General features: G+C 53.3%; 1 protein-coding gene across 1 annotated transcript in view; it reads right to left on the bottom strand.

Moving 5' to 3' along the window:
- Positions 1–22,777, bottom strand: part of NEURL4 (neuralized E3 ubiquitin protein ligase 4) — a 182,906-nt gene that overhangs the window by 6,183 nt on the left and 153,946 nt on the right. Inside the window, exons 22-27 of the mRNA XM_085534229.1 lie at positions 20,234–20,392; positions 15,188–15,367; positions 13,173–13,251; positions 11,458–11,559; positions 9,319–9,468; positions 3,696–3,809 (exon numbers count right to left, since the gene is read on the bottom strand). Coding sequence (XP_085390355.1) covers positions 3,751–3,809; positions 9,319–9,468; positions 11,458–11,559; positions 13,173–13,251; positions 15,188–15,367; positions 20,234–20,392 — 729 coding nt within the window. The 3' untranslated portion in view covers positions 3,696–3,750. The remainder of the gene's footprint in view (positions 1–3,695; positions 3,810–9,318; positions 9,469–11,457; positions 11,560–13,172; positions 13,252–15,187; positions 15,368–20,233; positions 20,393–22,777) is intronic.

Below are 22,777 nucleotides of genomic sequence, written 5' to 3' on the forward strand. Positions count from 1 at the left end.
ATCCCCCTATCCCCCCATATCCCCCTATATCCCCCATATCCACCCTATATCCCCTATATCCCCCATATCCCCCCTATATCCCCCATATCCCCCCATATCCCCCCATATCCCCCCTATATCCCCCCATACCCCCACATGCTGACCCCATATCCCCCCCATATCCCCCCTATAACCCCCCATATACCCCCCATATCCCCCTATATCCCCCCATATCCCCCCTATATCCCCCCCATATCCCCCCATATCCCCCTATTCCCCCCATATCCCCCTATATCCCCCCATATCCCCCCTATATCCCCCCTATATCCCCCCATATCCCCCCTATATCCCCCTATATCCCCCCATACCCCCCTATATCCATAACCATATCCCCTATATCCCCCATATCCCCCCTATATCCCCCCATATCCCCCCATATCTCCCCTATATCCCCCCATATCCCCCCATATCCCCCCATATCCCCTTATATCCCCCATATCCCCCCCATATCCCCCCATATCCCCCCCATATCCCCCCATATCCCCCCATACCCCCCCTTATATCCCCCATATCCCCCCTATATCCCCCCATATCCCCCCATATCCCCCTATATCCCCCCATATCCCCCTATATCCCCCCTATATCCCCCCTATATCCCCCCATATCCCCCCATATATCCCCCCATATCCCCCTATATCCCCCATATCCCCCCCATATCCCCCCATATCCCCCCCATATCCCCCCATATCCCCCATATATCCCCCTATATCCCCCTATATCCCCCATATCCCCCCCCATATCCCCCCCATATCCCCCCATATCCCCCCCTTATCCCCCCATATCCCCCCATATCCCCCCATATCCCCCCATATCCCCCTATATCCCCCCATATCCCCCTTATATCCCCCATATCCCCCCATATCCCCCCCATATCCCCCTATATCCCCCCATATCCCCCCTATATCCCCCATATCCCCTCATATCCCCCTATATCCCCCCCATATCCCCCCTATATCCCCCCATATCCCCCCTATATCCCCCCATATCCCCCATATCCCCCATATCCCCCCATATCCCCCCTATATCCCCCATATCCCCTCATATCCCCCCTATATCCCCCATATCCCCCCCATATCCCCCTATATCCCCCCATATCCCCCCCATCTCCCCCCATATCTCTTATGCTGACCCCATATCCCCCCCCAGCCCCATATCTCCCCTATATCCCCCCATATCCTCTATGACGACCCCATACCCCACATGCTGACCCCATATCCCCCCCTATATCCCCCCATATCCCCCCCATACCCCATATGCTGACCCCATATCCCCCCTATATCCCCCATATCCCCCTATATCCCCCATATCCCCCCTATATCCCCCCATATCCCCCCATATCCCCCCATATCCCCCCATATCCCCCCTATACCCCCATATCCCCCCATATCCCCCCATATCCCCCCATATCCCCCCTATATCCCCCATATCCCCTCATATCCCCCATATCCCCCCTATATCCCCCTATATCCCCCCTATATCCCCCTATATCCCCCCATACCCCACATGCTGACCCCATATATCCCCCATATCCCCCTATATCCCCCCATATCCCCCCCATATCCCCCATATCCCCCCTATATCCCCCATATTCCCCCCATATCCCCCCCATATCCCCCCATATCCCCCATCTCCCCCCCATATCCCCCCATATCCCCCCCATATCCCCCCTATATCCCCCTATATCCCCCATATCCCCCCATATCCCCCCTATATCCCCCCATATCCCCCCCATATCCCCATATCCCCCCTATATCCATCCCCCCATATCCCCCCATATCCCCCCCATATCCCCCCATATCCCCCCCATATCCCCCCATATCCCCCATCTCCCCCCCATATCCCCCCATATCCCCCCCATATCCCCCCTATATCCCCCTATATCCCCCATATCCCCCTATATCCCCCCTATATCCCCCCATATCCCTCCCATATCCCCCTATATCCCCCCTATACCCCCCATATCCCCCCTATATTCCCCCATATCCCCCCTATATCCCCCATATCCCCTCATATCCCCCCATATCCCCCCATATCCCCCCCATATCCCCCCATATCCCCCCTATATCCCCCTATATCCCCCATATCCCCTCATATCCCCCCTATATCCCCCTATATCCCCCCATATCCCCCCTATATCCCCCCATATCCCCCCATATCCCCCATATCCCCCCTATATCCCCCCTATATCCCCCCTATATCCCCCCCATATCCCCCCATATCCCCCCATATCCCCTCATATCCCCCCCATAACCCCCTATATCCCCCCCATATCCCCCCATATCCCCCCTATATCCCCCCATATCCCCCCATATCCCCCACTATATCCCCCCATATCCCCCCATATCCCCCCATATCCCCCATATCCCCCCCATATCCCCCCATATCCCCCCCATATCCCCCCCTATAACCCCCAATACCCCACATACTGACCCCATATATCCCCCATATCCCCCCATATCCCCCATATCCCCCATATCCCCCTATATCCCCCTATATCCCCCCTATATCCCCCCATATCCCCCCATATCCCCCCCATATCCCCCTATATCCCCCCTATATCCCCCATAGCCCCCCCATATCCCCCCCATATCCCCCCATATCCCCTCATATCCCCCCTATACCCCCCATATCCCCCCTATATCCCCCATATCCCCCCATATCCCCCCATAACCCCCCATATCCCCCCTATATCCCCCATATCCCCCCCATATCCCCCCCATATCCCCCTATATCCCCCTATATCCCCCCCATATCCCCCCATATCCCCCTATATCCCCCCATATCCCCCCATATATCCCCCATATCCCCCCATATCCCCCCATATCCCCTATATCCCCCTATATCCCCCTATATCCCCCCATATCCCCCCATATCCCCCCATATATCCCCATATCCCCCCTATATCCCCCCCATATCCCCCCCATATCCCCCCATATCCCCCCATATCCCCCTATATCCCCCCATATCCCCCCATATATCCCCCATATTCCCCCATATCCCCCCATATCCCCCCATATCCCCATATATCCCCCCATATCCCCCCATATCCCCCCATATCCCCCCATATCCCCCCCATATATCCCCCCATATCCCCCCATATCCCCCTATATCCCCTATATCCCCCCTATATCCCCCCTATATCCCCCCATATCCCCCCATATCCCCCCTATATCCCCCCATATCCCCCCTATATCCCCCCATATCCCCCCTATATCCCCCATATCCCCCCATATCCCCCCTATATCCCCCATATCCCCCCTATATCCCCCCCATATCCCCCATATCCCCCCATATCCCCCTATATCCCCCTATATCCCCCCATATCCCCCATATCCCCCCATATCCCCCCATATCCCCCTATATCCCCCTGTATCCCCCCATATCCCCCCATATCCCCCTATATCCCCCCATATCCCCCCATATTCCCCCATATCCCCCCATATCCCCCCATATCCCCCCTATATCCCCCCATATCCCCCCATATTCCCCCCATATCCCCCCATATCCCCCATATCCCCCCATATCCCCCCTATATCCCCCCATATCCCCCCATATCCCCCTATATCCCCCCATATATCCCCCATATCCCCCCATATCCCCCCATATCCCCCTATATCCCCCCATATCCCCCTATATCCCCTATATCCCCCCATAACCTGGCACGGGTTCCCCCCCGATCCAACGCTCTCCTCACGCTCCCCGCGTCCGTCCCTAGAAACGCCCGCGGCCATTTTGCCCACAGGGAGCCGGGCTCGGCCCGGGGGCGGGGCCTGTAAAGAAAAGGGGCGGGGCTTAATGGAAAGGGGGCGGGATCTGACCAATGGGAGCGCGGTCTGGTGGAAAGGGGGCGGGGCCGGCGGAGAAAGGGGGCGTGGCCTGATGAAAGGGGCGGGGTCTGATGGAAATAGGCGTGGCCTGAAGGAAAGGGGGCGGGGCTTAATGAAAAGGGGCGTGGTCAAGTGAAAAGGGCCGGGGTCTGACCAATGGGGACACGATCTGGTGGAAGGGGGGCGGGGCTTGTTAAAGGGGGCGTGGCCTAATGAAAGGGGGCGGGGGTCTGATGGAAATAGGTGTGGCCTGAAGGAAAGGGGGCGGGGCTTAATGAAAAGGGGGCGTGGTCAAGTGAAAAGGGTTGGGGTCTGACCAATGGGAGCACGGTTTAGTGGAAGGGGGGCGGGGCTTGTTAAAGGGGGCGTGGCCTGATGAAAGGGGCGGGGTCTGATGAAAAGGGCGTGGCCTGAAGGAAAGGGGGCGGGGCTTGTTGAAAAGGGGGCGTGGCGTGGTGAAATGGGATGGGATCTGACCAATGGGAGCACAGTCTGGTGAAAAGGGGGCGGGGCTTGTTAAAGGGAGCGTGGCCTGATGAAAAGGGGGCGTGGCCTGATGAAAAGGGCCGGGATCTGACCAATGGGGGCGTGGTCTCATGAAAGGGGGCGGGGCTTAATGAAAAGAGAGCGTGGTCTAGCGGTAAAGGGGGCGTGGTCTCATGTAAGGAGGCGGGGCTTGTAGGAAAAGGGGGCGTGGCTTGATAGAAGAGTTGGGGTCTGACCAATGGGAGCACGGTCTGGTGGAAAGGGGGCGGGGCCTGTGGAGAAAGGGGGCGTGGCTTGTTGGAAAGGGGGCGTGGTCTAATGAAAAGTGGGTGGGGTCTGATGGAAAGGGGGCGTGGTCTCATGAAAGGGGGCGTGGTCTCTTGAAAGGGGGCGGGGCTTAATGAAGAGAGGGCGTGGTCTAGTGGAAAAGAGGCGTGGTCTAATGAAAGGGGCCGGGGTCTGACCAATGGGGGCACGGTCTGGTGGAAATAGGGCGGGGCTTGTTGGAAAGGGGGCGTGGCCTGATGAAAAGGGCCGGGATCTGACCAATGGGGACACGGTCTGGTGGAAGGGGGGCGGGGCTTAATGAAAAGGGGGGCGTGGCCTGATGAAAAGTGCCGGGATCTGACCAATGGGGACACGGTCTGGTGAAAAGGGGGCGGGGCCTGATGAAAGGGGGCGTGGTCTAATGGAAAGGGGGTGTGGTCTCATGAAAGAGGGCGGGGCTTGTTGGAATAGGGGCGTGGCCTGATGGAAAGGTGGCTGGGGTCTGACCAATGGGGGTGTGGCCTGTTGAAAAGGGGGGCGGGGTCTGATGGAAAGGGGGCGTGGCCTTATAAAAAGGGGCGGGGCTTGTGGAAGGGGGCGTGGCCTGATGATAAGGGGGCGTGGTCTGGTGAAATGGGGTTGACCAACCTCCAAGGGCCCCCCCCAAAGGCCACCCCCCACCCCAAGACCCCCCCACCCCCCCTCCTTATAGCCCCCCAAAGACCCCCCCCCCACCCCTCCTTAGACCCCCCCCACCGTCCTTTCCCCGCCCCCCATTAACCCCCCTCCCACCCCCTATATCCCCTATATACCCCCGTATACGCCCATATCCCCTATATACCCCCCATACACCCCCCATATCCCCCCATATAACCCATATACCCCCCATATACCCCTCTATATATCCCCAAATACACACCATATCCCCCCTATACCCCCCATATACCCCTATATACCCCCCATATACCCCTATATACCCCCCATATACCCCCCCAAATCCCCCCATATACCCCATATACCCCCATATACCCCCCATTTCTCCCCCATATACCCCCCCAAATCCCCCCATATACCCCATATATCCCCTATATCCCCCCCTATATACCACCCATATCCCCCTATATATCCCCCATATACCCTATATACCCCCCATATCCCCCCATATACCCCCCATATCCCCCTATATACTCCCCATGTACCCTTATATACCCCCCCAAATACCCCCCATATACCCCCATATTCCCCCCCAAATCCCCCCATATCCCCCATATACCCCCCATATACCCCATATACCCCCCAAATCCCCCCATATCCCCCATATACCCCCCATTTTCCCTATATACCCCCCCATATACCCCATATAACCCCCCAAATCCCCCCATATCCCCCCTATACCCCCCATATCCCCCCATATACCCCATATACCACCCCAAATCCCCCCATATACACCCCATATCCCCTATATACCCCCCATATACCCCATATACCCCCCATATCCCCCCATATACCCCATATAACCCCCCAAATACCCCCCATATCCCCCATATACCCCCCATATCCCCTATATACGCCCCAAATACCCCATATAACCCCCATATCCCCCCATATCCCCTATATACCCCCCCATATACCCCATATACCCCCCCCATATCCCCCCATATCCCCCCCTATACACCCCATATCCCCCCATATGCCCCCCATATCCCCCTATATATCCCAAATACCCCCCATATCCCCCTATATACCCCCCATATACCCCATATACCCCCCATATACCCCATATACCCCCCATATCCCCCCATATACCCCATATATCCCCCCATATCCCCCCCTAATCCCCCTATATACCCCATATACCCCCCAAATCCCCCCATATACCCCCATATCCCTCATATACCCCCATATACCCCCATATACCCCATATATCCCCCATATACCCCCATATACCCCCCATATCCCCCTATATACCCCCCATATCCCCCCATATACCCCATATAACCCCCCAAATACCCCCATATCCCCCATATACCCCCCATATCCCCCCCATATACCCCATATATCCCCCTATATATCCCCAAATACCCCCCATATCCCCTATATACCCCCCATATACCCATATACCCCCCAAATCCCCCCATATCCCTCATATTCCCCCATATACCCCCTATACCCCCCATATCCCCCTATATATCCCCAAATACCCCCATATCCCCCCCTATACCCCCCATATACCCCATATACACCCATATCCCCCCATATACCCCTTATACCCCCCATATCCGCCCCATATAACCCCATATCCTCCTATATATCCCCCATATACCCCATATACCCCCCCATATCCCCCATATACCCCCCATATCCCCCTATATACCCCCCATATCCCCCATATACCCCCCCCAAATCCCCCCATATCCCTCATATACCCCCATATCCCCCCATATACCCCATATATCCCCCATATACCCCCCTATACCCCCCCTATACCCCCCATATCCCCCTCATATCCCCCTATATATCCCCAAATACCCCCCATATCCCCCTATATACCCATATACCCCCCATATACCCCCATATCCCCCCCATATACCTCCCATTTCCCCCCATATACCCCCCCAAATCCCCCCATATACCCCCATATTCCCCCATATCCCCCCATATACCCCATATACCCCCCATATACCCCATTTCCCCCCCATATACCCCCCATTTCCCCCATATACCCCCCAAATCCCCCCATATACCCCATATATCCCCCATATCCCCCCCTATACCTCCCATATCCCTCCATATCCCCCCCATATCCCCCTATATATACCCATATACCCCCCATATCCCCTATATACCCCCCATATCCCCCTATATACCCCCCATATCCCTCCATATACCCCATATAACCCCCCAAATACCCCCCATATCCCCCATATACCCCCCATATCCCCCATATACCCCCCATATCCCCTATATACCCCCCCACATACCCCATATAACCCCCCATATCCCCCCATATACCCCCCAATCCCCCCCTATACCCCATATATCCCCCATATCCCCCATATACCCCCCATATCCCCTATATACCCCCCCATTTCCCCCATATACCCCCCAAATCCCCCCATATACCCCATATATCCCCCATATCCCCCATATAACCCCCCATATCCCCCCTATACCCCCCATATCCCCCCATATACCCCCCCAAATCCCCCCATATCCCCTATATACCCCCCCATATACCCCATATATCCCCCATATACCCCCCTATACCCCCCATATCCCCCTATATATCCCCAAATACCCCCCATATCTCCCTATATACCCACCATATCCCCTATATACCCCCCCATATACCCCATATACCCCCCCAAATCCCCCCATATACCCCCCATATCCCCTATATACCCTATATACCCCCCCATATCCCCCCTATGCCCCCCATATCCCCTATATACCCCCCATATACCCCCCATATCCCCCATATACCCCCAAATCCCCCCATATGCCCCATGTACCCCCATATACCCCCCATATCCCCCCTATACCCCCCATATACCCCATATACCCCCCCAAATCCCCGCATATACCCCATATATCCCCCAATATACCCCCATATCCCCCCCATTTCCCCCTATATACCCCCCATATGCCCCCATATACCCCCCAAATCCCCCCATACCCCCCATATATCCCCCATATAACCCCCCAAATCCCCCCATATACCCCCATATCCCCTATATACCCCCCATATACCCCATATATCCCCCAAATCCCCCCATATGCCCCATGTACCCCCATATACCCCCCATATCCCCCCTATACCCCCCATATACCCCATATACCCCCCCAAATCCCCGCATATACCCCATATATCCCCCAATATACCCCCATATCCCCCCCATTTCCCCCTATATACCCCCCATATGCCCCCATATACCCCCCATATCCCCCCTATACCCCCCATATCCCCCTATATATCCCCAAATACCCCCATATCCCCCCCTATACCCCCCATATCCCCCCATATACCCCATATATCCCCCATATCCCCCTATATACCCCCCATATCCCCCCTATACCCCCCATATCCTCCCATATACCCCCCCAAATCCCCCCATATACCCCCATATCCCCCCTATACCCCCCATATCCTCCCATATACCCCCCCAAATCCCCCCATATACCCCCATATCCCCCCTATACCCCCCATATCCCCCCATATACCCCCCATATACCCCCCATATCCCCCTATATACCCCCCCTATCCCCCCATATACCCCCACAAATCCCCCCATATCCCCCCATATCCACCCCATATCCCCCTATATATCCCCCATTTCCCCCCATATCCCCCTCTATACCCCCCATATCCCCCTATACCCCCCCTATACCCCCCATATACCCCATGTACCCCCCCAAATCCCCCCATATACCCCCCCATTTTCCCTATATACCCCCCCATATACCCCATATACCCCCCATATCCCCCTATATATCCCCAAATACCCCCCCAAATCCCCCTATACCCCCCATATCCCCCATATACCCCCCCATATACCCCATATAACCCCCCATGTCCCCCCCTATACACCCCATATCCCCTATATACCCCCCATATACCCCTATACCCCCCATATATCCCCAAATACCCCCCCACAAAGACCCCCCCCCCACCCCAGGTCCCCCCCCCCCCCCCATTTACCTGAGCCCATACCGGCACCATCCCACCGGTGGGGGGGGGTCTCTTCCTGGCCCCCTCCCCCCTCCCCCTCCTCCTTCGTCCCCCCCCTCCGTTGGTGGCAGCGCTCACAGAAGCAGCGGCCGCGGGGGGGGTCGGGGGCAAAGAACGCGTCTGTATGGGGGGGGGGGGGGTAAAGAATTAATTGGACCCCCCCCCAATTTAAGGTATCCCCCCCCTTTAAGCCCCCCCCCCACATTTAAAGACCCCCCCCCCACTTTAAGGAGCAATAATAGGGACCCCAATGCCCCCCCCCCCCCGCTAATGGGGATCCCAATGGGGGGGGGGGGGGGTATAGAATGAATTGGGGGGGGCAATAGACCCCATTAATATAATAGGGACCCCAATGACCCCCCCCCCCATTAATAGGGACTCCAATGCCCCCCCCCCACCCATATTGGGATCCCACCATAGGGATAATAGTGGGGGGGGGGGGGGACACAAAGGACCCCAATATGGGGGGGGGGGGGGGGGGGCAATAGACCCCATTAATAGGGATCCCAATGACCCCCCCCCTTCCCCTTATATTGGGTAATAGACCCCATTAATAGGGACCCCAATGTCCCCCCCCCCCCCCAATGGGGATCCCAATGGGGGGAGGGGGGTATAGAATGAATTGGGGGGGGGGGCAATAGACCCCATTAATAGGGACCCCAATGACCCCCCCCAATAATAGGGACCCCAATGCCCCCCCCCCCCACCCCATATTGGGTAATAGACCCCATTAATAGGGATCCCAATGACCCCCCCCAACCCCCACCCCATAATGAGGATCCCAAATGGGGGGGGGGGGGGGTAGAATGAATTGGGGAGGGGGGGGGGCAATAGAACCCATTAATAGGGACCCCAATGACCCCCCCCCCCATTTAAGGACCCCCACCCCATTTAAAGGCCCCCCCCCAATTTAATCCCCCCCCCATTTAAAGAAGCCCCCCCCATTTTAAAGACCCCACCCCCCAAGTTAAGGCCCCCCCCCAAATTAAAGCCCCCATCCCCCTATTTAAAGCCCCCCCCATTTAAAGAACCCCCCCCAATTTAAAGACCCCACCCCTTTAAGACCCCCACCCCATTTAAAGTGACCCACCCCCCCATTTTAAAGACCCCCACCCCATTTAAGGACCCCCCCCCAATTTAAAGACCCCCCCATTTAAAGACCCCCCCCATTTAAGACCCCCACCAATATAAGACTCCCCCCATTTTAAAGCCCCCCCCCATTTAAAGTGACCCACCCCCCACTTTAAGACCCCCCCCCATTTTAAAGGACCCCCCCCAAATTAAAGTGTCCCCCCCATTTAAGACCCCCCCCCCCAATTTAAGACCCCACCCCCAACTTAAGACACCCTCCCCCCCTATTTAAAGACCCCCCCCCATTTAAAGGACCCCCCCCCATTTTAAAGCCCCCCCCCCAATTTAATACCCCCCCCCATTTAAAGAGCCCCCACCCCCCATTTAAGGACCCCCCCCATCTAAAGACCCCCCCCCAATTTAAAGACCCCCCCCCCATTTAAGGACCCCCCCCCCAATTTAAAGCCCCACCCCTTTAAGACCCCCCCCCCCATTTAAAGTGACCCAGCCCCAATATAAGACCCCACCCCCATTTAAGGACCCCCCCCCCAATTTAAAGACCCCCCCATTTAAAGTGACCCACCCCCCACTTTAAGACCCCCCCCCATTTTAAAGGACCCCCCCCATTTAAAGCCCCCCCCCCAATTTAAAGCCCCCCCCCAATTTAAAGACCCCCCCCCCATTAAGGACCCCCCCCCATTTTAAAGACCCCACCCAATTTAAAGACCCCCCCCCATTTAAGCCCCCCCCCAATTTAAAGCCCCCCCCATTTAAAGACCCCCCCCCATTTAAAGACCCCCCCCCCCATTTAAAGTGACCCAGCCCCAATATAAGACCCCACCCCCATTTAAGGACCCCCCCCCCAATTTAAAGACCCCCCCATTTAAAGTGACCCACCCCCCACTTTAAGACCCCCCCCCATTTTAAAGGACCCCCCCATTTAAAGACCCCCCCCCCATTTAAAGACCCCCCCCAATTTAAAGCCCCCCCCGTTTAAAGACCCCCCCCCAATTTAAAGCCCCCCCCCCCATTCATTACCCGGCAGCAGCAGCAGCTCCTTGAATCGAGCACACAGCGCCTGATATGGGCATGGAGGGGGCGGGGCTTCGGGGGGCGGGGCCCAGCGGGGTTCCTTCATTCCTATTGGATGAGAGAGACGTCAGTGGGTGGGGATTAAGGGGGAGGGGGTGTTCCTATTGGGTGAGAGGGTCGAGAGGGGGCGGGGCTTTAAAGGGGGCGGGGCTTAAGGATGGGGGTGGGGCTTAAGGACGGGGGCGTGGCTTGGGGGGCGTGGCTTTAAGGAGGGGGCGTGGCCAAGCAGGGTTCCTTCATTCCTATTGGGTGAGAGTGTCCTTAGGGGGCGGGGCTTTATAGAGGGGGCGGGGCTTGGGTTCAGGGCTATTCCTATTGGATGAGATGGTCAATAGGGGGCGGGGCTTTATAAAGAGGGCGGGGCTTTAGAGAGGGGGCGGGGCCAAGCGGGGTTCCTTCATTCCTATTGGTTGAGAGGATCAATAGGCGGCGGGGCTTTAAGGAGGGGGCGGGGTTTTAAAGAGAGGGCGTGGCTTTAAAGAGGGGGCGTGGCCAAGCGGGGTTCCTTCATTCCTATTGGATAAGAGGGTCCTTAGGGGGCGGGGCTTCAGGATGGGGGCGGGGCTTTAGAGAGGGGGCGGGGCCAAACAGGGTTCCTTCATTCCTATTGGGTGAGAGTGACAATGGGGGGCGGGGCTTTATAGAGGGGGCGGGGCCTGGGGGCAAGGCTATTCCTATTGGATGAGAGGGTCAATAGGGGGCAGGGCTTTAAAGAGGGGGCGGGGCCAAGTGGGGTTTCTTCATTCCTATTGGATGAGAGGGTCAATAGGGGGCGTGACTTTAGAGAGGGGGCGGGGCTTAAGGTTGGGGGCGGGGCCAAGCGGGGATTCTTCATTCCTATTGGATGAGAGGGTCCTTAGGGGGCGGGGCTTTAAAGAGGGGGATTTAAAGGGCCAGCCCCATATAGATATAGGGTCAGTGACCCCCAGCCCCATAGATAGATATAGGGTCAGTGACCCCCAGCCCCATAGATAGATATAGGGTCAGTGACCCCCAGCCCCATAGATAGATATAGGGTCAGTGACCCCCAGCCCCATAGATAGATATAGGGTCAGTGACCCCCAGCCCCATATAGATATAGGGTCAGTGACCCCCAGCCCCATAGATAGATATAGGGTCAGTGACCCCCAGCCCCATATAGATATAGGGTCAGTGACCCCCAGCCCCATAGATAGATATAGGGTCAGTGATCCCCAGCCCCATAGATAGATATAGGGTCAGTGACCCCCAGCCCCATAGATAGATATAGGGTCAGTGACCCCCAGCCCCATAGATAGATATAGGGTCAGTGACCCCAGCCCCATAGATAGATATAGGGTCAGTGACCCCCAGCCCCATAGATAGATATAGGGTCAGTGACCCCCAGCCCCATAGATAGATATAGGGTCAGTGACCTCCAGCCCCATATAGATATAGGGTCAGTGACCCCCAGCCCTATATAGATATAGGGTCAGTGACCCCCAGCCCCATAGATAGATATAGGGTCAGTGACCCCCAGCCCCATAGATAGATATAGGGTCAGTGACCCCCAGCCCCATAGATAGATATAGGGTCAGTGACCCCCAGCCCCATATAGATATAGGGTCAGTGACCCCCAGCCCCATAGATAGATATAGGGTCAGTGACCCCCAGCCCCATAGATATATAGGGTCAGCTCTCACCATCCACCACATCCGCCTTCTCCACGTCCCCACGGGCTCGGGCTGCTCCGACCTCGTCCCCATCGGAAACCACTGTGACCTATAGGGGGACAGCCCCATAAGTGACCCCATAACGGCCCCATAGACCAATGAGGATCCCATAGGTATATAGCCTACTCCATATCCCCATACCCCCATAATGACCCCATAACCACCCCCATACCAACCCAATAGGACCCCATAAGACCCCATAAGGACCCTATATAACCCCATAAGGACCCTATATGACCCCATATAACCCTATATGGTCCCATATAACCCTATATGGCCCACCTGCTGGCACTGCCCATAGAGGTCAATGAGGACGTAGCAGGGCTGTGGGATCCCCCCATACCAACCCAATATGACCCCATAAGACCCCATAAGACCCCATAAGACCCCATAAGGACCCTATATAACCCTATATGGTCCCATATAACCCTATATGGCCCTATATGGTCCTATATAGCCCACTCCATATCCCCATACCCCCATAATGACCCCATAACCACCATATATGACCCCATAAGACCCCATAACCACCCCATACCAACCCAATACGACCCCATAAGACCCCGTATAACCCTATATGACCCCATATAACCCTATATGTTCCCATATAACCCTATATGGCCCACCTGCTGGCACTGCCCATAGAGGTCAATGAGGACGTAGCAGGGCTGTGGGATCCCATTGGCCGCCACCCCATAACAACCCCATACCAACCCAATACGACCCCATAAGACCCCATAAGGACCCTATATGGTCCCATATAACCCTATATGGCCCTATATGGTCCTATATAGCCCACCCCATATCCCCATACCCCCATAATGACCCCATAACCACCCTATATGACCCCATAAGACCCCATAAGGGCCCTATATGGCCCTATATGGTCCCATATAACCCTATACGGTCCCATATAACCCTATATGGCCCTATATGTTCCCATATAACCCTATATGGCCCACCTGCTGGCACTGCCCATAGAGGTCAATGAGGACGTAGCAGGGCTGTGGGATCCCATTGGCCGCCACCCCATAACAACCCCATACCAACCCAATATGACCCCATAAGACCCCATACGACCCCATAAGGACCCTATATGGCCCTATATGGTCCTATATAGCCCACCCCATATCCCCATACCCCCATAATGACCCCATAACCACCATATATGACCCCATAAGACCCCATAACCACCCCATAACCACCCTGTATGACCCCATAAGACCCCATAACAACCCCATAAGACCCCATAAGGACCCTATATGGCCCTATATGTTCCCATATAACCCTATATGGCCCACCTGCTGGCACTGCCCATAGAGGTCAATGAGGATCCCATATCCCAATGGCCCCACATCCCATCACAACCCCATAACAACCCCATAAGACCCCATAAGGACCCTATATAGCCCCACATAACCCTATATGGTCCCATATAACCCTATATGGTCCCATATAACCCTATATGGCCCACCTGCTGGCACTGCCCATAGAGGTCAATGAGGACGTAGCAGGGCTGTGGGATCCCCCCATACCAACCCAATAGGACCCCATAAGGACCCCATAAGACCCCATAAGGACCCTATATGACCCCATATAACCCTATATGTTCCCATATAACCCTATATGGCCCACCTGCTGGCACTGCCCATAGAGGTCAATGAGGACGTAGCAGGGCTGTGGGATCCCATTGGCCGCCACCCCTTGGTCCCATATCCCATATCAACCCTATAACAACGCTATATGGTCCCATATAACCCTATATGGCCCTATATGGTCCCATATAACCCTATATGGCCCTATATGGTCCTATATAGCCCACTCCATATCCCCATACCCCCATAATGACCCCATAACCACCCTATATGACCCCATAAGACCCCATAAGACCCCATATGACCCCATACGACCCCATAAGACCCCATAAGGGCCCTATATAACCCTATATAACCCTATAGGGTCCCATATAACCCTATATGGCCCACCTGCTGGCACTGCCCATAGAGGTCAATGAGGACGTAGCAGGGCTGTGGGATCCCATTGGCCGCCACCCCTTGGTCCCGTCCATCCACGTACAGGTGAAGCCTCGACCCCGAATCCACCATTAACCCCAATACGGTCCCAGCGGGGACCAGGTCCAGGTTGGGGCCGTAGTTATCGCAGATCTGAAACGGGTTTTGGGGTTAGAAAAGGCGGTTTTGGGTCATTTTGGGGTCGGTCCCATTTCGGTCCCATTTTGGGTCTATTTGGGGCCGTTTTGGGGTCATTTATGGCCATTCGTTCCCATTATTGGGGTCAATTCTTCCCATTATTGGGGCCATTCCATCCCATTTTGGGGCAATTTCTTCCCATTTCAGTCCATTTTGAGGCCGTTTTGGGGCCATTTCTCACCTTTTTGGGTCCATTTTAGTCCCATTTTGGGGCCATTTCTCACCTTTTTGGGTCCATTCCTTCCCATTTTGGGTCCATTTTGGGGTCATTTAAGGCCATTTTGGGTCCATTTTGGGGTCATTTCATCCCATTTTGGGTCTTTCCTTCCCATTTTGGTCCATTTTGGGGCCATTTTAGTCCCATTTCGATCCCATTTTAGTCCCATTTTGGGTCCATTTCTCACCTTTTTGGGGTCATTTCTCACCATTTTGATCCCATTTTGGGGCTATTTGGGGCCATTTCGGGGTCATTCCATCCCATTTTGGGTCTATTTGGGGCCATTCTTTCCCATTTTGGGACCCCGAATCCACCATTAACCCCAATACGGTCCCAGCGGGGACCAGGTCCAGGTTGGGGCCGTAGTTATCGCAGATCTGAAACGGGTTTTGGGGTTAGAAAAGGCGATTTTGGGTCATTTGGGGGTCGGTCCCATTTTGATCCCATTTTGGTCCCATTTTGATCCCATTTTGGGTCTATTTGGGGCCGTTTTGGGGTCATTTATGGCCATTCGTTCCCATTATTGGGGTCAATTCTTCCCATTATTGGGGTCAATTCTTCCCATTATTGGGGCCATTCCATCCCATTTTGGGGCAATTTCTTCCCATTTCAGTCCATTTTGGGGCCGTTTTGGGGCCATTTCTCACCTTTTTGGGGTCTTTTCCTTCCCATTTTGGGGCTATTTGGGGCCATTTTGGGGTCATTAATTCCCATTTTGGGGCCATTTCTTCCCATTTCAGTCCATTTTGGGGCCATTTCTCACCGTTTTGGGTCCATTTTAGTCCCATTTTGGGGCCATTTCTCACCTTTTTGGGGTCTTTCCTTCCCATTTTGGGGCTATTTGGGTCCATTTTGGGGTCATTTAATCCCATTTTGGGTCTTTCCTTCCCATTTTGGGTCCATTTTGGGGTCATTTCGGCCCATTTTAGTCCCATTTCGTTCCCATTTCTCATCATTTTGGGGCCGTTTTAGTCCCATTTTGGGTCCATTTCTCACCTTTTTGGGGTCATTTCTCACCATTTTGATCCCATTTTGGGGCTATTTGGGGCCATTTCGGGGTCATTCCATCCCATTTTGGGTCTATTTGGGGCCATTCTTTCCCATTTTGGGACCCCGAATCCACCATTAACCCCAATACGGTCCCAGCGGGGACCAGGTCCAGGTTGGGGCCGTAGTTATCGCAGATCTGAAACGGGTTTTGGGGTTAGAAAAGGCGATTTTGGGTCATTTTGGGGTCGGTCCCATTTCGATCCCAATTTGGTCCCATTTTGATCCCATTTTGGTCCCATTTGGGGCCGTTTTGGGGTCATTTATGGCCATTCATTCCCATTATTGGGGTCAATTCTTCCCATTATTTGGGCCATTCCATCCCATTTTGGGGCAATTTCTTCCCATTTCAGTCCATTTTGGGGGCATTTTTGGGGTCATTTCAGACCGTTTTGGGTCCATTTTGGGACTATTTGGGGCCATTTTGGGGTCATTTCTTCCCATTTCAGTCCATTTTGGGGCCATTTCTCACCTTTTTGGGGTCTTTTCCTTCCCATTTTGGGGCTATTTGGGGCCATTTTGGGGTCATTTCATCCCATTTTGGGGCCATTTCTTCCCATTTCAGTCCATTTTGGGGCCATTTCTCACCTTTTTGGGTCCATTTTAGTCCCATTTTGGGGCCATTTCTCACCTTTTTGGGTCCATTCCTTCCCATTTTGGGGCTATTTGGGGCCATTTTGGGTCCATTTTAGTCCCATTTTGGGTCTTTCCTTCCCATTCTGGGTCCATTTTGGGGCCATTTCTCACCATTTTGGGTCCATTTTAGTCGAATTTAGTCCCATTTTGGGGCCATTTCTCACCTTTTTGGGGTCTTTCCTTCCCATTTTGGGTCCATTTTGGGGTCATTTAAGGCCATTTTGGGTCCATTTTGGGGTCATTTCATCCCATTTTGGGGTCATTCCTTCCCATTTTGGTCCATTTTGGGGCCATTCTTGCCCATTTCGGTCCCATTTTAGTCCCATTTTGGGGCCATTTCTCACCTTTTTGGGGTGATTTCTGACCATTTTGATCCCATTTTGGGGCTATTTGGGGCCATTTTGGGGTCATTCCATCCCATTTTTGGGTCTATTTGGGGCCATTCTTTCCCATTTTGGGACCCCAAATCCACCATTAACCCCAATACGGTCCCAGCGGGGACCAGGTCCAGGTTGGGGCCGTAGTTATCGCAGATCTGAAACGGGTTTTGGGGTTAGAAAAGGCGATTTTGGGTCATTTTGGGGGTCATTTTTGGGGTCATTTCAGGCCATTTTGGGGCCATTCTTTCCTATTTCGGTCCCATTTTGATCCCATTTTGATCCCATTTGGGGCTATTTGAGGCCGTTTTGGGTCATTCCTTCCCATTCTGGGTCCATTTTGGGGCCATTTCTCACCTTTTTGGGTCCATTTTAGTCCCATTTTGGGGCCATTTCTCACCTTTTTGGGTCCATTCCTTCCCATTTTGGGTCCATTTTGGGGTCATTTAAGGCCATTTTGGGTCCATTTTGGGGTCATTTCAGCCCATTTTGGGTCATTCCTTCCCATTTTGGTCCATTTTGGGGCCATTTTAGTCCCATTTCGGTCCCATTTTAGTCCCATTTTGGGGCCATTTCTCACCTTTTTGGGTCCATTTTAGTCCCATTTTGGGGCCATTTCTCACCTTTTTGGGGTCTTTCCTTCCCATTTTGGGGCCATTTTGGGGTCATTTCGGCCCATTTTAGTCCCATTTCGTTCCCATTTCTCATCATTTTGGGGCCGTTTTAGTCCCATTTTGGGGCCATTTCTCACCTTTTTGGGGTCTTTTCCTTCCCATTTTGGGGCTATTTGGGGCCATTTTGGGGTCATTCATTCCCATTTTGGGGCTATTTCTTCCCATTTCAGTCCATTTTGGGGCCATTTCTCACCATTTTGGGTCCATTTTAGTCGAATTTAGTCCCATTTTGGGGCCATTTCTCACCTTTTTGGGTCCATTCCTTCCCATTTTGGGTCCATTTTGGGGTCATTTAAGGCCATTTTGGGTCCATTTTGGGGTCATTTCAGCCCATTTTGGGGTCATTCCTTCCCATTTCAGTCCATTTTGGGGCCATTTCTCACCTTTTCGGGTCCATTTTAGTCCCATTTTGGGGCCATTTCTCACCTTTTCGGGTCCATTTTAGTCCCATTTTGGGGCCATTTCTCACCTTTTTGGGTCTATTCCTTCCCATTTTGGGGCTATTTGGGGCCATTTTGGGTCCATTTTAGTCCCATTTTGGGTCTTTCCTTCCCATTTTGGGTCCATTTTGGGGTCATTTCGGCCCATTTTAGTCCCATTTCGTTCCCATTTCTCATCATTTTGGGTCAATTTCTCCCCATTTTGGCCCCATTTCTCCCAATTTTGGTCCCATTTCTCCCCATTTTGGGTCCATTTCTGACAATTTTGGGGTTATTTGGGGCCATTCCTTCCCATTTTGGTCCCATTTGGTCCAATTTCTCCCCATTTTGGTCCCATTTCTCCCCATTTTGGGACTATTCTATCACATTTAGGCCCATTTTGGTCCCATTTCGGCCCCATTTCTCCCCATTTTGGGTCAATTTCTCACCTTTTTGGGGACATTTGGGGCCATTCTTTCCCATTTCAGTCCATTTTGGGTCCATTCTTTCCCATTTCGGGTCCACTCTGGGGCAATCTGAGGCCATTCTTTCCCATTTCAGCCCCATTTTGGCCCCATTTCTCCCCATTTCGGCCCCATTTCTCCCCATTTCAGCCCCATTTCTCCCCATTTTGGGTCAATTTCTCCCCATTTCGGTCCCATTTATCCTCATTTCGGCCCATTTCTCCCCATTTTGCGTCAATTTCTCCCCATTTTGGTCTCATTTCCCCCCATTTCGGCCCCATTTCTCCCCATTTTGGCCCCATTTCTCCCCATTTGGTCCCATTTCTCCCCATTTCAGCCCATTCCTTCCCATTTCAGCCCATTTTTGGGGCCATTCCATCCCATTTTGGCCCCATTCCTTCCCATTTCAGCCCATTTTAGTCCCATTTTGGCCCCATTTCTCCCCATTTTTGCCCCATTTCTCCCCATTTTGGCCCATTTCTCCCCATTTCGGCCCCATTTCTCCCCATTTCGGCCCCATTTCTCCCCATTTTGGGGCCATTCCTTCACATTTCAGCCCATTTTAGTCCCATTTTGGTCCCATTTCCCCCCATTTTGGGTCCATTTTAGTCCCATTTTGGCCCCATTTCTCCCCATTTCGGCCCATTTGGGTCCATTTTAGGTCCATTTTGGGGCCATTCCTTCCCATTTCATCCATTTTAGTCCCATTTCGGCCCCATTTTGGCCCCATTTCAGCCCCATTTCTCCCCATTTTGGGTCAATTTCTCACCTTTTTGGCCCCATTTCTCCCCATTTTGGCCCATTTCCCCCCATTTCTCCCTATTTTGGGCCCATTTCTCCCCATTTTGGCCCCATTTCTCCCCATTTTGGCCCATTTGGGTCCATTTTAGGTCCATTTTGGGGCCATTCCTTCCCATTTCAGCCCATTTTGGCCCCATTTCTCCCCATTTCAGCCCCATTTCTCCCCATTTTGGGTCAATTTCTCACCTTTTTGGCATTATGGAAGACGCTACGTCTCTGTAGGAGCCAGGCAGAGCGTTTGATGGCAGCAGCACACGCCGGGAGGGGGCAACGTTCGGGGGGGGACGAGGTGACCCCCAGAGTCAGGGACGAGCTCCATTGTGGGTTCAGGGCATCGATCTGAACCTATAGGGGGACACAGCATTAGGGGCCATATAGGGGCCATATAGGGGCCATATAGGGGCCATATAGGGGCTATTTGGGGTCATTCCATCCCATTATGGGGCTATTTAGGGTCATTAGGGGCCATATTAGGGCAATTTGGGGTCATTCCATCCCATTTTGGGGTTTTGGGGCCATATAGGGACCATATAGGGTCATTCCATCCCATTTTGGGTCTATTTGGGGCCATTTGGGGTCATTCCATCCCATTTTGGGGTCTTGGGGCCATATAGGGACCATATAGGGTCATTCCATCCCATTTTGGGGCTATTTGGGGCCATTTAGGGTCATTCCATCCCATTTTGGGGCTATTTAGGGCCATTAGGGGCCATATAGGGTCATTCCATCCCATTTTGGGGTCTTGGGGCCATATAGGGACCATATAGGGTCATTCCATCCCATTTTGGGGCTATTTGGGGCCATTTAGGGTCATTCCATCCCATTTTGGGGCTATTTAGGGCCATTAGGGGCCATATAGGGTCATTCCATCCCATTTTGGGGCCATATTGGGGTCATTCCATCCCATTTTGGGGTCTTGGGGCCATATTAGGGCTATTTGGGGTAATTCCTTCCCATTATGGGGCTATTTAGGGTCATTATGGTCTATTTTGGGGCTATTTGGGGTCATTCCATCCCATTCTGGGTCTATTTGGGGCCATTTGGGGTCATTCCATCCCATTTTGGGGTCTTGGAACCATATTAGGGCTATTTAGGGTCATTCCATCCCATTTTGGGGATATTTGGGACCATTTTAGGGCCATTCTTTCCCATTATTGGGGGTTCAGGGCATCGATCTGAACCTATAGGGGGACACAGCATTAGGGGTCATATAGGGGCCATATAGGGGCCATATAGGGCCATTCCATCCCATTTTGGGGCTATTTGGGGCCATTATGTCCCATTATGGGGCTATTTGGGGTCATTCCATCCCATTTTGGGGCTATTTAGGGTCATTTATAGCCATTCTTTCCCATTTTGGGGTCTTGGGGCAACATAGGGGCTATTTGGGGTCATTCCATCCCATTATGGGCCATATTGGGGCTATTTAGGGCCATTAGGGGCCATATAGGGGCCATATAGGGTCATTCCATCCCATTTTGGGGCTATTTAGGGCCATTAGGGGCCATATAGGGGTCATTCCATCCCATTTTGGGGTCTTGGGGCCATTTTGGGACTATTTGGGGCCATTCCATCCCATTTTGGGGCCATTTGGGGCCATACATTCCCATTTGGGTCCATTATGTCCCATTATGGGGCTATTTAGGGCTATTTGGGGCCATTATGTCCCATTATGGGGCCATATTGGGGTCATTCCATCCCATTTTGGGGTCTTGGGGCCATATAGGGGCTATTTGGGGTCATTCCAACCCATTTTGGGTCTATTTGGGGCCATTTGGGGTCATTCCATCCCATTTTGGGGTCTTGGGGCCATATAGGGGCTATTTGGGGTCATTCCATCCCATTATTGGGGGTTTAGGGCATCGATCTGAACCTATAGGGGGACACAGCATTACAAGAGCCATTAGGGGCCATATAGGGACCATATAGGGTCATTCCATCCCATTTTGGGGTCATTCCATCCCACTATGGGGCTATTTGGGGCTATTTAGGGTCATTCCATCCCATTTTGGGGCTATTTGGGGCCATTATGTCCCATTATGGGGCTATTTGGGGTCATTCCATCCCATTTTGGGGCTATTTAGGGTCATTTAGGGCCATTTTGGGGCTATTTGGGGCCATTATGTCCCATTATGGGGCTATTTGGGGTCAATCCATCCCATTATGGCTGCCATTAGGGGCCATATAGGGGCTATTTGGGGTCATTCCATCCCATTTTGGGGCTATTTATGGCCATTATAGGCCATATTAGGGCAATTTAGGGTCATTCCATCCCATTTTGGGGCTATTTGGGGTCATTTAGGGCCATTCCTTCCCATTTGGGGGTCTTGGGGCCATTTTGGGGCTATTTGGGGTCATTCCATCCCATTTTGGGGCTATTTGGGGTCATTCCATCCCATTATGGGCTATGTGGGGTCATTTGGGGCCATTTCATCCCATATTGGGGCTATATGGGGTCATTCCATCCCATTATGGGGCTATTTAGGGTCATTCCCTCCCATTTTGGGGTCTTGGGGCCATTTTGGGGCTATTTGGGGTCATTCCATCCCATTATGGGGCTATTTAGGGCCATTATAGGCCATATTAGGGCTATTTGGGGTCATTTGGGGCCATTTCATCCCATATTGGGGCTATTTGGGGTCATTTCATCCCACTTTGGGGCTATTTGGGGTCATTCCATCCCATTTTGGGGCTATTTAGGGCCATTATGGGGCTATTTGGGGCCATTCC

Source organism: Coturnix japonica, unplaced genomic scaffold (assembly GCF_054131305.1).
Source record: "Coturnix japonica strain WE unplaced genomic scaffold, WE-NBRP24 Scf079, whole genome shotgun sequence".
Taxonomy (NCBI): domain Eukaryota; kingdom Metazoa; phylum Chordata; class Aves; order Galliformes; family Phasianidae; genus Coturnix; species Coturnix japonica.